Source organism: Geotrypetes seraphini, chromosome 4 (assembly GCF_902459505.1).
Source record: "Geotrypetes seraphini chromosome 4, aGeoSer1.1, whole genome shotgun sequence".
Taxonomy (NCBI): Eukaryota; Metazoa; Chordata; class Amphibia; order Gymnophiona; family Dermophiidae; genus Geotrypetes; species Geotrypetes seraphini.
Genome location: NC_047087.1, coordinates 172,275,449 through 172,290,943, shown reverse-complemented (window position 1 = coordinate 172,290,943; position 15,495 = coordinate 172,275,449). Strand labels below are relative to the sequence as shown.

At 43.4% G+C, this 15,495-nt stretch overlaps 1 protein-coding gene across 1 annotated transcript in view; it reads left to right on the top strand.

Annotated features, from left to right (window-relative positions):
* COG4 (component of oligomeric golgi complex 4) overlaps positions 1-15,495 on the top strand; it is a 158,006-nt gene that overhangs the window by 76,241 nt on the left and 66,270 nt on the right. Inside the window, exons 8-12 of the mRNA XM_033940444.1 lie at positions 812-870; positions 953-1,086; positions 4,742-4,860; positions 6,565-6,731; positions 11,788-11,953. Of these exons, the coding sequence (XP_033796335.1) occupies positions 812-870; positions 953-1,086; positions 4,742-4,860; positions 6,565-6,731; positions 11,788-11,953 (645 nt within the window). The remainder of the gene's footprint in view (positions 1-811; positions 871-952; positions 1,087-4,741; positions 4,861-6,564; positions 6,732-11,787; positions 11,954-15,495) is intronic.

Below are 15,495 nucleotides of genomic sequence, written 5' to 3'. Positions count from 1 at the left end.
TTCTGTAAAAAAGTATTTCCTTAGATTACTCCTGAGCTTATCACCTCTTAACTTCATCCTATGCCTTCTCAATCCAGAGCTTCCTTTCAAATGAAAGAGACTCGATTCATATGCATTCATGCCATGTAGATATTTAAATGTCTCTATCATATCTCCCGCCTTTCCTCCAAAGTATACAGATTGATATCTTTAAGTCTGTCCCATATGCCTTATGATGAAGAGCACACACCATTTTAGTAGACTTCCTTTGCACTGACTCCATCCTTTTTATACCTTTTTGAAAGTGTGGTCTCCAGAATTGTACACAATATTCTAAATGAGGTCTCACCAGAGTCTTATACAGGGACATCAATACCTCCTTTTCCTTCTAGCTTTTGCCGTCACCTTTTCAGGTGACTGGTTTATTCCACCTTGTGTTTCATTTAGATGTTATATGCATGGTATTTACAGAGCAGAACAGAATATTTATTAACCAGAGAGTTTTCTTGAACCCCCTCCTGTGTATTTTGATAATATATTGATATACGATTGCTTTTCTACAAACTGAGGAACTACAGCACAGTCCCTTGGAGAAGGAGGTGGAGCCAAGAATATGATTGATGCCTTCTGCAAGGAACATGTGGTCAGTGTTTGACTTTCCAGCTGTTTAGGACCTCTACACCTGTCCACAGGAAAGAACCTAATCTTTCTTTCCCTTTCCAGTAAAATGGTGTTACTTGCAGCCTGTTTTACCTTCTTTAAATGCATTTAACATAGGACTTGTGTAATTAATTCCTTAACACCTTCATAGATGATTTGTTTGTAATTACAGTTCCAACAAGTTCAGAACAGCATGATGAGAATGTCTGCCACAGACAAGATTGAGCCAAGGTAACTACAAGATAATTGAACAAAGGATGTATTAAGATTTATGCTTTTTTGCATTTTCACTTCCTTTTATTTCTGTCTCCAGGGAGTTGGACCCCATCCTTGCTGAAGTCGCCCTGATGAATGCTCGTAGTGAGCTCTATCTGAGGTTCATTAAGCGCCGAATCAGCTCAGATTTTGAAGTGGGAGACTCAATGGCCTCAGAAGAAGTGAGACAAGGTAACCTGACTAAGCATGCTGACTTCACTAAAATGGGGAAGTACCTGAAGGAGGAGCTGGAAAGAAGAGATTGGAGGAAATAAAATAAGTGGAAAGGCAGTGGCCTGACTGAATTGGGCTATTTAAAGGGCAACATATTGTTATGTAAAAGTAAATAAAAGCAAAAAGAAATTGGCATAGTTCTCCAGAGAAGTACCGTATATATTCAAATATAAACCAATCCAAATATAAACAGAGGTGACCTTTCCCCCCCAAAAAAAAGAGGAAAAAAGGTTATATTCAAGTGCCCTCCTTGCCAAGCTCTGCCCTCAGCCTCCCTCTCTCCCTCCTTCCCCTCCCCTGCCAGGCTAAGCACCCAGTCCCTTCCTGCCCTGCCCTGCCAGCCTCTGCATCCAGCCCACCTCCTTCCTTTGCCAGGCTCTACACCCAGCCCCCTCCCCCCGGTCTTCCTTCCCTGTCCTGCCCAGCTCTACACCCAGCTTTCCCCCCTCTTTGCCCTTTCTTGCTAGGCTCTGCACCCAGCCCACCTCCCACCCCTGCCAGGCTCTTCCGTCCATCCATCAGGGAAAGCACTCTGACTGAGCAACAGCTGCTCATAAATGAGATGAAGAAGCTTGAGGAACTTCCAGCTTCAGTTCTCTCAGCAAGGCAGAAATAATACTGGAAAATACAGAGGCTTTGAAAATCTGATGCACCATAGGGTCATCCCCCCTGGTCTAGGACCTGTGCTGCTTCATGACAGCTGCTCTCCTACAGCAAAGCAGACTCTGCCAGTGAAACTTCATCCTGGACAATAGTGACATGGTATCAGACTTTCCATCCTCTCATTCTGTGTCAGACTGAACCTCCTGGTATAAGCCTGTGTCCTATTAAGGAGAGTTCCCCTGTGCCACTACCTCTGGTGCGCTGCAAGTAAACACTGAGGACCCTCAGCAGTTCAAATAGGTGTTCCACATGAGGCTCACATAGTCCAGGGTGAAGCGTTGTATGGGGGTGTTGAGGTCCCTAGCAGGGACCCCTTGCCAATCTTCCTGGGCTCCGCGGACCCCATGCATCTGCACTTGGTCAATGCACCTTCGGAAGTCTCTGGAAAAGATCTCCTGGGAACCTCCTTTCTCTGCCCCTCCCCCACGCACTATATTGCACACAGGACATGGATATTCCTCAGCCAGCCATCACAATCCTGGCATGATATAAGGTTAAAAAAGTCTGAGGGGTCCATTCCTGTCGATTTTAATCAAAATCTAGGGGGCTTGAGGCAGATTGAGGCTTTAGACTAATACTCGTAGATCGTTTAAAATCCAAGATGGCCGCCGCTGGCACACTATTAATTGCGGCCAAACCGAGAAGGAGCCCAAACAGTTTACGCTCAAACAGGTATGCAAGCAGGTACACAGGGGTAAAAATACCATTGGGCTGGCTATCTAGGTGTCCCTGAGAGGCTGATCCTGCTAGCAGCAGACCTCCCTGGTGTGTGTCTGCATGTTCTTCCAGGCAGAGGTCCTAACAAGTGGAAATCTCTGGTCACCGAGCCTCCAAACAAATGCTGAGAAAAAAAATACCCCAAAATAATAAAACTGTAAAGCATGATTAACAGTCTGACATACAGCAAATCGGTCAAGAATGATGTCTGAGGTGTGATCCTTAGCCTTGGACACAAAAAGTTCATTGAAAACTTTGGCAACAGTTGTCTTAGTGGCATGGAGTAGATTTAGAATGCAAGAAAGTGAAGGCATCGTTTGTAGGGAGAGATGTGCTAACAGTCTAATGGCAGCACAAATTGATGTAATGGTATATGATAAGACTGAGGATATGACAGATGGAAGAGATGGTTGCAGAAGGTTTGGAGCAGAAAGAAGATGAGCAGTTTTCCTTCAGAAGAGTACAGTAAGGGTGACGGGATAAGAGGAGGACAGAGGATAAGAAATAGAAGAGGTAGAGGAGATCTGATGGTAAACTCAAGATGAATCTCTTGTGAACTATGCCATGAAAGAAATCAGCACTGACTGTGCAGACAGTGAAGGGTTGGGAGGCAAGGACCAGGAAGAGGAAGAAGTCTAAAAATAAAAAAAGGCAAGAATATGACACAAGGAATTCCACCAAAATGTATAATTAAGATTGGTATAATTCTTCCAATTATTCATAATATGCTTAATAGCAACTCCCGTCATTATCATTAAAAGTTTGTAATTGCTTTGCAGAAAGGTATTTATAAAGATTTGGGGGCCATTGGTTAAAAATTTTAATGAATAGGCATTGTTTTCCTTTGATTAAATTTTAGTTATATAAAGGGGGAGGGAGGGTGGTGGGGGTATGTAATGTTTCATGATAATGAAATGGTGGGTAGGAGGAGGGGGGTTATTTATTTATTTATGTATTCATGATATTAATGAAAGTTCTCGAGCAAGGTCTTGGGCATCATCATTGATTCCACATTGTCCTTCAATGACCACCTCCAATCCTTGTTAAAAAAATGCTTTTTCAGCCTTCACATGCTGAGGAAAGTTAGATCCTGCTTCCATCAAAAACATTTTACCCTCCTTGTCCAATCCATCATCCTCTCCAGATTGGACTATTGCAACTCTGTCTACTTAAGCCTAACTAAGAAAAACCTCCACAGACTCCAACGAATTCAGAATGCCGCGGCCAAGCTCATCTTCGCTGAAAGTAAATTTGACCATGTCTCCCCGCTCCTGGCCAAGCTCCACTGGCTTCCGATAATCGCCAGGGTCCACTATAAATGCGCCTATTTAACTTTCAAAATCCTATATGGTATCCTCCCTCCCTTTATCCCTCTTTTTTGGAATTCCTCAAACCCTAATACCACCAGATCCTCCCACAAATTAAAACTATCCTTCCCCTCGCTAAAAGGCATTTCCCACACAGGAAAGCTAGGGACCTTCCTCCACTTCAAAATCACTGAGCTCTGGAACAACCTTACCTCCCCTCTTCGGAACTTGAGCTCTCTCCAAGTTTTCCGCAAACATCTGAAAACCTGGCTTTTCTCAAAAAATGTAAGTCTCCCTCCAACTTAGGAATCAAGGAAACTCTTATATCTTGGCATCCCAAGTCCCCTAAATTTTCTTCACACTTCTACCTCTAACCCTCTGTTGTAGTTCCTTCCTATTTCTCCTACTGTAAACCGCGTTGAGCTCTACGAACGTGGAGATGATGTGGTATACAAACCTAAGGATTAGATTAGATTAGATTAGATATACAAGTGATGTATGATTGTTCTTATGTTGTATTTTTGTGCACTTGTATGATTTAAAATGAATAAAGAATGTTTAAAAAAAAAAAAAGGTTAGAGTGGTGACGAGATAGCTTTGGAGACAAAGGTGTTTGCTAGATGAGCATAGTGCACTTGCCTAATGAGGCAATCAAAAAAGATTAGCATAACTCCCAGCTCTACGCTTATGTAATTTGACATCTCCTTAACCTATTTTCACTATAGACACTTTCTTCCCCTTCCTAAACCAATACTGCTGTGAACAATGTAACTGATGGATATGTTCTAAATCTTTTGTAAACTGCATAGATTCCTTGCAGAAAATTGCAGTATATAAGACACTATTGTATTGTATATCATGAGATGGCTTCTGGGGCCTGCTTTTGTCTTATTTTTGTCATAATTTTAATGTCTTCCTTTGTACAGAACATCAGAAAAGTTTAGATAATCTGCTGAACCATTGCCTGCTAAGTCGCACTATGCAGGAGGTAATCGGCTACTACATTACTATGGAGGAGTACTTCATGAGAGAAACAGTCAACAAGGTAAAACCGAATAACAGCTCTCCTGTCCTCCTTTCACTAAGTCAGGTGCTTATAAGAGAAAATGGTACAATACAAGAGAAGGGGGGAGTCACATTTCTACAGTATATTCTCAGTCCCTCCCCCCCCCACACCAAGTATTTGGAACAGCTGTGAGTAGTTTATTTTAGGAATCTCCACTAAATATTTGTTGTACTTAAATAAATTAATGCAACTATTATAGGGTTAAGCTCGCAGTTAGAATTTATTCTGGAAGAGAAGTTCTTCTATAGTTATTGAAAAGGTGGAGGCCCTAAACAGTAACAAAATTCAAAAAAATCTGGGATATTCATTAAAGCTCATTGGCTGTCAGTCAGTATGGGTATAAAGTCTGAGAATGCATAGCTCTACAGGGTTGCATTAGGAATGGGCAGTCCAGATGAGCCTTAAACAATCTTAATTTGTTGTCGTACATATGAAATGCAGAAATCCAAAGGAAAAAAAGAATAGCCTTATTGTGTCAGATCAGTGGTCCATCTAGCCCAGTATCCTGTTTTCAACAGTGGCCAATTCAAAAGTACCTGGCAGAAACTCAATAGTAGAAACATACACAATGAGGGTAAGGTAAGAAAAAGTCTTGGCACTGTCATATCTGATGATCTAAATGTTTCTAAATAATGCGACACGGCAGTAGCTAGAGCCAAAAGAATGCTAGGGTGCATAAGAATTTTCAGCCACTCTCTCCCTCATTCTATAACAGGTCGCCTACAAGTTAGGTGCCAGTTGCATGTATAAGTTTATAGAATACTAGCACTTGTATGTGAGAAGTTTAACAGTTACACTTCTAAGTGCCTACCCTGTGATCAGTGGTATTCTATAACCTACGCACACAGCTCACATAGCACATAAATTCAAGAGGGAGCATGGGCATAGCCAACCTTTACGCATGTAACTTAGCACTAAAGTGCTGCATTTACGCACACCTTCTTAGGCCTGCTGTTAGCATGGAATAAGTTGACATGTATAAATGTTGGTAAAAAATGCTGACTCACTCTAATATTCTGTAGGAAGCCTTACACATGCAAGTGTTCTTATAGGGTAGACTTACAGCCCAGTATAGAATTACCTCTTTTATGGATAGTGATAGGCTGAAAAATCTAACTGCTTCACCATTATCTGTATAGCGAGATGCAGAGCATGGGGAGCAGCTCAAAACTATGTTTAATTGCAATATTCAGCTGAAATGCAGGCCTAAACTAAACAAAGTAGCAGTGGTAGTCAGCAGTAAATATGTGTATTCCACAAAGCTGAACATATATTTATTTAAATGCAACATAGGTGCCAACTTTTCAGAATGACTAAAGGTGCTAACCACAGCACAACTTATACTTCCTTAGACCTGACAAAAGAACCTGCTCAATATTAGAGGTGCTCAATGCTTATTGCACCCACAGAGCTGGCACTTATTCCATGGCTGGTATTAAACAGAAAATGACCACTGCTGCTGAATATTGATCTCAAGAGCCATGCAGAAGTTTCAGCTGTCTTAGTCCAGTAAACATAAAAAAGTCCACCAGCAAACTAAAGGCACAATTTTTTATATAGGTTGGATATGAAGAACTGTAGTTCCTCCATCAGGTCAGTCATGAAGTATATATTTTTGATCCTTAACAGTAACTGTTTTTCTTTGTTTATTTTTTTGTTTGATTGTATTTTAATCCTATGTAGGCAGTGACCATGGACACGTGTGAGAAAGGTCAGTTGACTTCTAGCATGGTAGATGATGTCTTCTACATTGTAAAGAAGTGTATTGGTCGTGCTTTGTCGGGCTCCAGCATAGACTGCCTTTGTGCCATGATCAACCATTCCACCACAGTACTGGAATCTGATTTTAGGTACTGAAGGGATATAAGTAACCAAGACAGCAATTTACTAAATCATGTTGCAGTTCACAAACACAATAACAATTTTAAAAATGTCAACTCATGTAATTATCTTAGCAAGAAACTGTATTATGTGCCAATTTATAAGTATGAAAATTTATGCAAAGAAGAATCATGCAAATCATATTACCCTTATTTGCAAAGCTTAAGTTCATGTTGTAGAATGCACAGATCTTTAGGGGCCCATTTATTAAAGCTTAGAAGCATGCTAATTATTTATTGGGATTTATTAATCACTTTTTTATGAAGAGGGTCTGGCCCATGGCCTTCTGTCCCCTCTGGGTTGGGTGCCGGTGCGTTCTGATACAGGGCATGGCCTCTTCCGTGGGGGGGGGGGTGTGCGCGGTTGGCGGCACTCTTGCTAATTAAAAAAAAAAAGCAAAATCCCACCACAAGTGGCCGCTTCGAGGACTGGGGTGCCGTCGGGTTGCCGATTTGGTTCTCTGGCGGCCCTGGGCTTCCCAGTCCCGGTGGAGGTGTACTGTTCATCCAGGTTGATGGGGTGCGTGCTTGCCTATGGCGCATCTCGGGGAAAGATGGCCTGGGCATGCAGTGCATGGGGATTGGTCCGTGCTGCAGGCGGTGGTGGATGTGGGGGCTAGCACTGGTGCACAGCACCAGGAGGACATGTGGCCATGCAGGCCCAGGCCGCCCCGCTCCCGGCTGCCTTTGCGTTGGGTCCCGGAGCACTGGGGGCAGGAGTTGAACACTTTATTGGTTGTCGCTTCGTTTCTGTGTGGCAAATGCGTGCAACTCCACTGGAGTTCTGTTTCCTCCTACAGCATCAGCCCCCCCCCCCCCCAACACACACACACACAGCATCAGCCCCAAGGCCGGACCTGCAACGGAAGCAGCCGTGGTTTGGGAGCAGGTATTGATGGACAGGGGGAGCAGGGAAGAGATGCTGCTGGAGAGGGGGGAGGTAAAAGGAAGGGAGAAAGGCTACTGCTGGACAGGGGGAGCAGGGAAGAGGTGTTGCTGGACATGGGGAAGCAGGCAAGGGAAGAGAGAAGGGCTGCTGCTGGACAGGGGGAGCAGGCAAGGGGTGGTGGTGGACAGCCGAGGAGAGAGAAAGCAGCCAAGGAGAGAGACAGAAAGAAAGAAAGGCAGACAGACAGAAAGCGGCCAAGGAGAGAGAGAGAAAGAAAGAAAGACAGATACACACATCTAGCACCTGTTAATGTAACGGGCTTAAAGACTAGTCTAATATAATAAAACCCTAAGCCACGCATGTGCACTCCCACCTGCGTGCTCCCATTTTCCGTGCGCTGTAGGGCACTGCAGGTAGGAGTGCGCATGTGCGAGAATCTCTCTCTCTTCCCCAGAGGCGGATGTCGGCTGCGGCGGCTGTCGGTAGCTGCATACTGCATCGGATGTTGGCGGCTGCAGGCTGTGGCGGCTGCAGGCCACAGTGGGCGAGCACGGAGCACAGAGCCATCAGCAGCGGGTGGCAGTCAGCCCAAGAAACCCCTGACCTACAGGCCGGGCCGAAGTTTCTTTTTAACTTAAAAGACGCCTATGGGGAGTTTTAATGGATAGCCAGTCAGTAAAAGTAGGAAGAAAGACACAGGGACAGGGGCAGGGGGAGAGACATAAAGACAGACAGACAAAGGGGGCCAGGGAGTGAGAGAGACAGAAAGAAAGACAACGGGAGGAAGAGAGAGAGAAAGAAAAAGACAGGGGTAGGGAGAGAAACAGAAAGAAAGACAGACATATATTCTAGCACCAGCGGGAGGAAGGGAGACAGGAAGAAAAGAAGAAAGACATAGGGACAGGGAGAGACACAGAAAGACAGACAGACAAAGGGGGCCAGGGATAGAGACAGACAGAAAGAAAGATAGCGGGACAGAGAGAGACAGAAATAAAGACAGACAGACATATATTCTAGCACCCGTTAATGTAACGGGCTAAATACTAGTATATATATATAAATGTGCTACAGTGAAACCTTTATTGAAAGGTTTTTCATTAGATGCTCAGCAGTTGTCAAATTATAGATCTATTTCTATCCTGGCGGTTGTTTCCAAAGTGATTGAAAAAGCAGTATTGACATAATTGGAGGGGGGGGGTTGGAAGAATCTCCTGTGTTGGATGAGAATCAATTGGGTTCTAGAAGAGTGCATGGAGTGGAAATGTTGCTGAACTCTACTGTTAATAGTATAACAAAATACGAGTTGGATGCAAGTGAGCAAATATGTTTTGTAACTGGATGTGGATATATTATTACAGAAGTTGAAGGATGGTATTGTGCAGGGAACAGTATTGAATTGGTTTTAACACCTATTCCAATTAATAAATCAACTAATCAATCCTTATGGATAAACTCCAAGATTAAAATTGGCGAATATCAAGTCATTTGGAAGAACTGGATTATTGCAGGCATTCAAACTCTAAATGACGTTATTTCAGATGGTAAACTGCTTGAATTTTCACAGCTGCAACATAGATTCGGTCTTAATAAATCACACAATTTTAAATGGTTGCAGCTGAAGCAGGCTATTCAGGTAGGGTTCCCTGAATGGAAGGATCTTAACAATCAATATAGTCTCGAGTTCCTATGCTTCCAAGCAGACTTCCTAGGACATCAAGCTGCATTGTGCTATAAATTATTATCTGGATACTTGAATAAAAAACCAAAATGTGGTCTTAGAGACATTTGGATCATTGAGATTAAGCATCAGATTTCTGCATCTCAATGGCCACGAATTTGATCTTGGAGAATGAGATGTACAGTGTCAGCATCTATGAGGCAAACTTGGTTCTTTTTGTTGCATAGAGTGATTTGAACCCCTGTTCGTTTACAAAAATTAGATAGCTCTAAGTCCAATAAATGCTGGCATTGTAATCTGCAACCAAGGACATTGGCCCACCTACTTTATTATTGTCCCTATATTAAGTTATTTTGGAATTCAATCTGGACTCAAGTAAATTCTTTATTGGAAAACCATGTTACCCTTTCCTATGATACTGTTTTATTTGGAATGGTTATGAGGAAAAGAATCAAATATCGTCACATAACAACAAACTTTTATTAATTATCACAGGGGTTGTCATTCAACATATTACCAATAATTGGAAAAATTACAATAATCTTGTTTGAACTATTGTGATGCTCTGTACATTGGATATTTGCTGCAAGGTGCAGAATGCAGCTGCCAGAATTTGACTGGCGTGGTATGTTACATCTGTTGTGAAGGATTTACATTGGCTGCCAGTAAAATTTCAGACAGAATTTAAGATATTATTGTTAATTCATCAATTGTATTGTGATGCTCCTGTGATCTTAAAGTAAGTGGGCAGCAGCATTTCCCTCAACCCACTTCCCTGTGCAGCAGCAGCATTTCCCTCTCCTTCCATTTCCCTGTGCAGCAGCATTTCCCTCTCCCCACCCCATGTGCATCAGCAGCATTTCCTTCCCCCCCCACTGCTTAGTTAGTCTCTTGCCCCCCTCCCTTCCCTTCCCGCGGTCTAGCCGGCTCCCAGCGGCTCCTCTCACGATCACTCCCTAATTAGAACTTTCTACATAAAAGAGTTTTCTACAGAAAAAGATAAGTTATTATTTTAAACATCACAGTATTGATAAGCATATCACATAAAAAAACAAAAGTGATCCAATGAAGAAAATGGCTTATGCAATTTCACAATGGAATGCATAAGGAGAAAATCGAGCCTACAGAGGATCTAAAAAAATATTTATTGCACAATATTGGGTGTCTGGGTTTGATTGCATAAACCCAAAAGTGATTGGTTCCCAGCTTTGTCAATCAAAACGTTCAACTTTCATTGGGCTTTAATTTTCTTGAATCCTCTTAATTTCTGACGTCAAAGTCATTCATAAAAAGTTCAAATAACAGCACATTTCAATTGCTGTTAGTCTCTTGCTGCCCCCCACCCCCCACCAGGCTCCTCTCATGATCGCCGACTGCGTCGGAAGCCTTCTTCGACGCAGGTGCAGCACATGAGAGGAACCGCCACCATGGCTTTTAACATAAAAATAAACTTCGGTCATGCATGAAGAGAGGGACCGTTGTATGTGCGCATGCGCACTCCTGCTGGCTACGGACCTATGGATCACAGATCATGCAGGTAAGAGTGCGCATGCACACTTAGGGTTTTATTATAGTAGATAATCAATAATGTAAAGTCCCAGTATACCAATGTCCGTTTGTAGTTCCAACTAGGATCCCAGTTTCGGCAGTCTCTAATGCCTTCTTCAGGGGACAAACAGATAAACTAAAACATAACAACATAAAAGCATTAAAAAAATAGAAACATGCACATTGAATAAATATAGGTCCCCTTTTATGAAGCGGCATTAAGCCACTTTTTATTGCAGGCTGTGGCAGTATTAGCTCCAATGCTCATAGGAATTCTAAGAGCATCAGAGCTTTTAAAACCAAGGCTGGTGATAAAAAAGCATAACACGGCTTCATAAAAGAGGGGGATAGTAAGCTAAAAAAACAATCTGTCAAGACTATGTAATAAACATAAGGCACTTGCTTAAAGAGCAAAACAAAAATATGGCTTAAAATTTTTTTTTAAAATAAAAGCATTACATTAAAAGGAAAAATCAAATATATAAAAAAAAACTATAACACATCATAGAAACATTCCAGAAAAATAATGATCTGAATTAAAAATGCAAAAATCATAAAAACATTCCATTAAAAAAGTCATGCAAAAAACACATCCATATTCAGATACTTTAAAAATCAGTCATATAAAAAACCATAACACCTCATAGAACCATGCCCGAAGTAATAATGATCTAAATTACAAGTACTCACACGACAAACCCGGCAATAAAAGCCAGCAAAACATGGAGTGGATGATCTGGAAACTCACAGGTTTATTAGTCACATAAAACAATAAAATAAATAGAAGTTAAAAAAATCAATAAACACAGTTTCCACTGGCACTAATGCAATGTGTAATCCCAAATATGTGCCAGTTTATATTATCTGATATGCCCTAATGGTTGTACTATTTTCCCCATCTTCTTCTTCAGGGAGGTTCTGTGCAATAAACTGAGGATGGGTTTTCCAGCTACCACATTTCAAGACTTCCAAAGAGGGGTGACTAGTGCAGTGAACATCATGCATAGCAGCCTTCAGCAGGGCAAGTTTGACACCAAGGGCATCGAGAGCATGGATGAAGCAAAGCTGTCCTTCCTGGTGAGTGTAACTACGAAAGGGTTGAATTTACAGAATGATATCACTTAAGATGTGTAAGTGTGCACTTGCCCACAAAAGTGCTATCAAGGCACCTAATCACTATTCTAGTGCAATATGTCCAGTAGTCCTGACCACTAAGGTTATGCATTTGAACCTGAAAATTGCTTACAGAATGCTGTCAATTATCTTTGAACTCCGCCTCCTTTCCAAGAAGCTGCTCTTGCTCTCTCAGGAAAGTTTTTTTCTGCAAGCAAGTTACTCAGAAGTGTTTCTGCTCTACTTTGCAGTTTTATTATTTTTGGTTATGTTTTCTTAGTGTTTGGTTGGGATTTGGTGCCCAAAGGTTCCCACTTGTTGGGACCTCTGCCTGAGAGAAAATGCAGACTTACGCTGCAGAAGTCTTCTGCTAGTAAGATCAGCCCTTGGAGACATCTAGCTAGCCAACTTGCTTTTGTATTTTTTGGCACTCAGGGGCTGTCCCCTGCATAGCTGTTCACATCCCTGATTTATCAGGAACTTGAGTGCAGGCTGTTTGACTCCGTCCCGGTTTAGCTGGGCTTCATAGTGGGCTGATTGCATGATCCTCTCCTCCTTCACAGTGCGAGGTTTTCGGCAAGTTGAGGCTCAGTCCGATATTGGTCCAGCTGACAGTCCAAAGACCAAGTTCATATGTGAACCTGTGAGGCAGAGTTCTACTCCATTTGTTCCAGCTGTACTCCTAAGCTGAAATAGGTAGGCACATGGTACAGTGAGTAAGGGCTATTATAGCCTCTGGGGAAAATTGGGTGGTCTCTAAAAGTGAAATTTGAAGGTTTCTACAGCCAGAGTCAAGATTCCTCACCTCTAAAAACCCCTTTCCCTGCATTCTTTGTACTTCATGGGAGTCCTTGTGGATGTTTTAGGTGCAATTTTGCAGGTGGCTGCTATCTTGGATTTTAAACAATCTTTTTTTCTAAAGCCTCCATCTGCCTCAAAACCCTTCAATTTTTACTTAAATTGGTAGGGATGGAACCCTCAGGCCTTCCTGCCCCTGTATCATGTCAGGTTTGTGCTGGATGGCCAGCCGAGGAGCGTCCATGTCCTGCATGTGGCGGAGCACATGGGGGAGAGGTGGGAGCCTTGGGCTCAGCTGCCTCTGGGTCCTCCAGGGCTGGGGATTTGCAGGAAATGCAGTCTCAACAGAAGAGACCTTTTCCAGAGCCCTCCAAAGTTTTCTTGGCTAAGTGCAGACGTGTGGTTGCCACAGAGCCCAGGAGGGCCTGCAGGGATTCCCTGCCTGGGTCCTCAAGACTCCCAGTACAAGGCTTCACTCCAGATTTTGTGAGCCTCATGTGTAATACCTGTTTGAACTACTGAGGTCCTCAGCGTCTGCATTAAGAGTGTCGAAGGCACCCCGACCAGACAAGAACATAAAGCTGGATCAAGATGTTCAGTCTGACATGGACTGGGAGGATGGAAAATCTGATTCCATTACATTATCCCAGGACAAGCAGGCAGGTAATCTCACTAGTGGGTGATGTCATCCGACAGAGCCCCGATGCGGATGTCTCACAAGCATACTTGCTTGAACATAAGAACATAAGAAGTTGCCTCTGCTGAGTCAGACCAGAGGTCCATCGCGCCCAGCAGTCCGCACCCGCGGTGGCCCATCAGGCCCATGACCTGTACGGTGATCATTGTCTGAACCCTTAAATCCCCTTGGTCTCTATCTAAACTCTCTCTATATCCCATCTCTACCTCTATCTGTATCCCTCAATCCCCCTATCTTTCAGGAATTTATCTAATCCTTCTTTAAAACCCTGTAGTGTACTCTGTCCTATCACAGCCTCCGGCAGTGCGTTCCATGTGTCCACTACCCTCTGAGTGAAAAAGAACTTCCTAGCATTGGTTCTAAACCTGTCCCCTTTCAGCTTCTCCGAGTGCCCCCTTGTAATTGTGGGCCCCATTAGTCTGAAGAATCTTTCTCTGTCTACCTTCTCGATACCTCTCATGATCTTGAAAGTCACTATCATGTCTCCTCTGAGTCTCCGCTTTTCCAGGGAGAAGAGCCCCAGCCTTTCTAACCTATCTGCATATGAAAGGTTTTCCATGCCTTTTATCATTTTCGTCGCTCTTCTCTGGACCCTCTCAAGCATCGCCATGTCCTTCTTGAGGTACGGTGACCAATATTGGACACAGTACTCCAGGTGCGGGCGCACCATCGCTCGATACAGCGGCATGATGACTTCCTTCGTCCTGGTTGTGATACCCTTCTTAATAATACCCAACATTCTATTTGCTTTCTTTGAGGCTGCTGCACATTGTGCCGTTGATTTCATTGTTGTATCCACTAGCACACCCAAGTCCTTTTCAAGGTTGCTTTCCCCTAGCACCGATCCCCCCATTTTGTAGCTGAACATCGGGTTCTTTTCCCTATATGCATGACCTTGCATTTCTCTGTATTAAATCGCATTTGCCATTTGTTTGCCCACTCTTCCAGTTTGTTTAGGTCTCTTTGTAGGTCTTCGCATTCCTCCGCGGTCCTAACCCTGCTGCAGAGTTTGGTGTCATCTGCAAATTTTATAACCTCACACTTCGTCCCCGTTTCCAGGTCATTTATAAACACATTGAACAGCAGCGGTCCGAGCACTGACCCCTGTGGAACACCGCTCGTGACACTCCGCCAGCCTGAGTATTGTCCCTTCACCCCAACCCTTTGTTTTCTGCCTGCCAACCAGTGTTTAATCCATCTGTATATATCTCCTTCCACCCCGTGGTTTTGCAGTTTCCTAAGTAGTCGCTCATGGGGCACCTTGTCAAAGGCTTTCTGGAAGTCGAGGTAAATGATGTCTATGGGTTCCCCTTTGTCCAACTCGCTGTTTATACCTTCAAAGAAGTGCAGTAAGTTTGTTTGGCACGACCTTCCCCTGCAGAAGCCATGTTGGCTCTCTTTCAGTTGTCCGTTTGTTTCCATGTGCTCACAGATGCTGTCCTTTATCAGTGCTTCCATCATCTTGCCCGGAACTGAAGTCAAGCTCACCGGCCTGTAGTTCCCGGGGTCACCCCTTGATCCCTTTTTAAAAATAGGTGTGACGTTAGCTATTTTCCAGTCCTCTGGGATCTGCCCCGTTTTCAAGGATAGGTCAAAAATTTGTCGGAGTGTTTCCGCTATTTCGTTTCTTAGCTCTTTTAGAACCCTTGGGTGGATTCCATCCGGGCCCGGCGATTTGTCGCTTTTCAGTCTATCTATCTGCTGGAGGACATCCTCATGGCTTATCTCTATTTGCGCCAGTTTTTCTTCTTCTCGATCTCCACTTATGGTCTCTTCGGGTTCTGGTATATAGGATGTGTCCTCGCTTGTGAAGACCGACGAGAAGAATTTGTTCAACCTGTCAGCTACCTCTTTTTCTTCCTTTACCACTCCCTTTCTGTCTCCATCATCCAACGGTCCTACTTCCTCCCTCGCCGGTTGCCTCCCTTTAACGTATCTGAAGAACGTTTAGAAGTTTTTTGCTTCCCCAGCCAGCCTTTCTTCGTATTCTCTTTTTGCTTTCCTAATCACT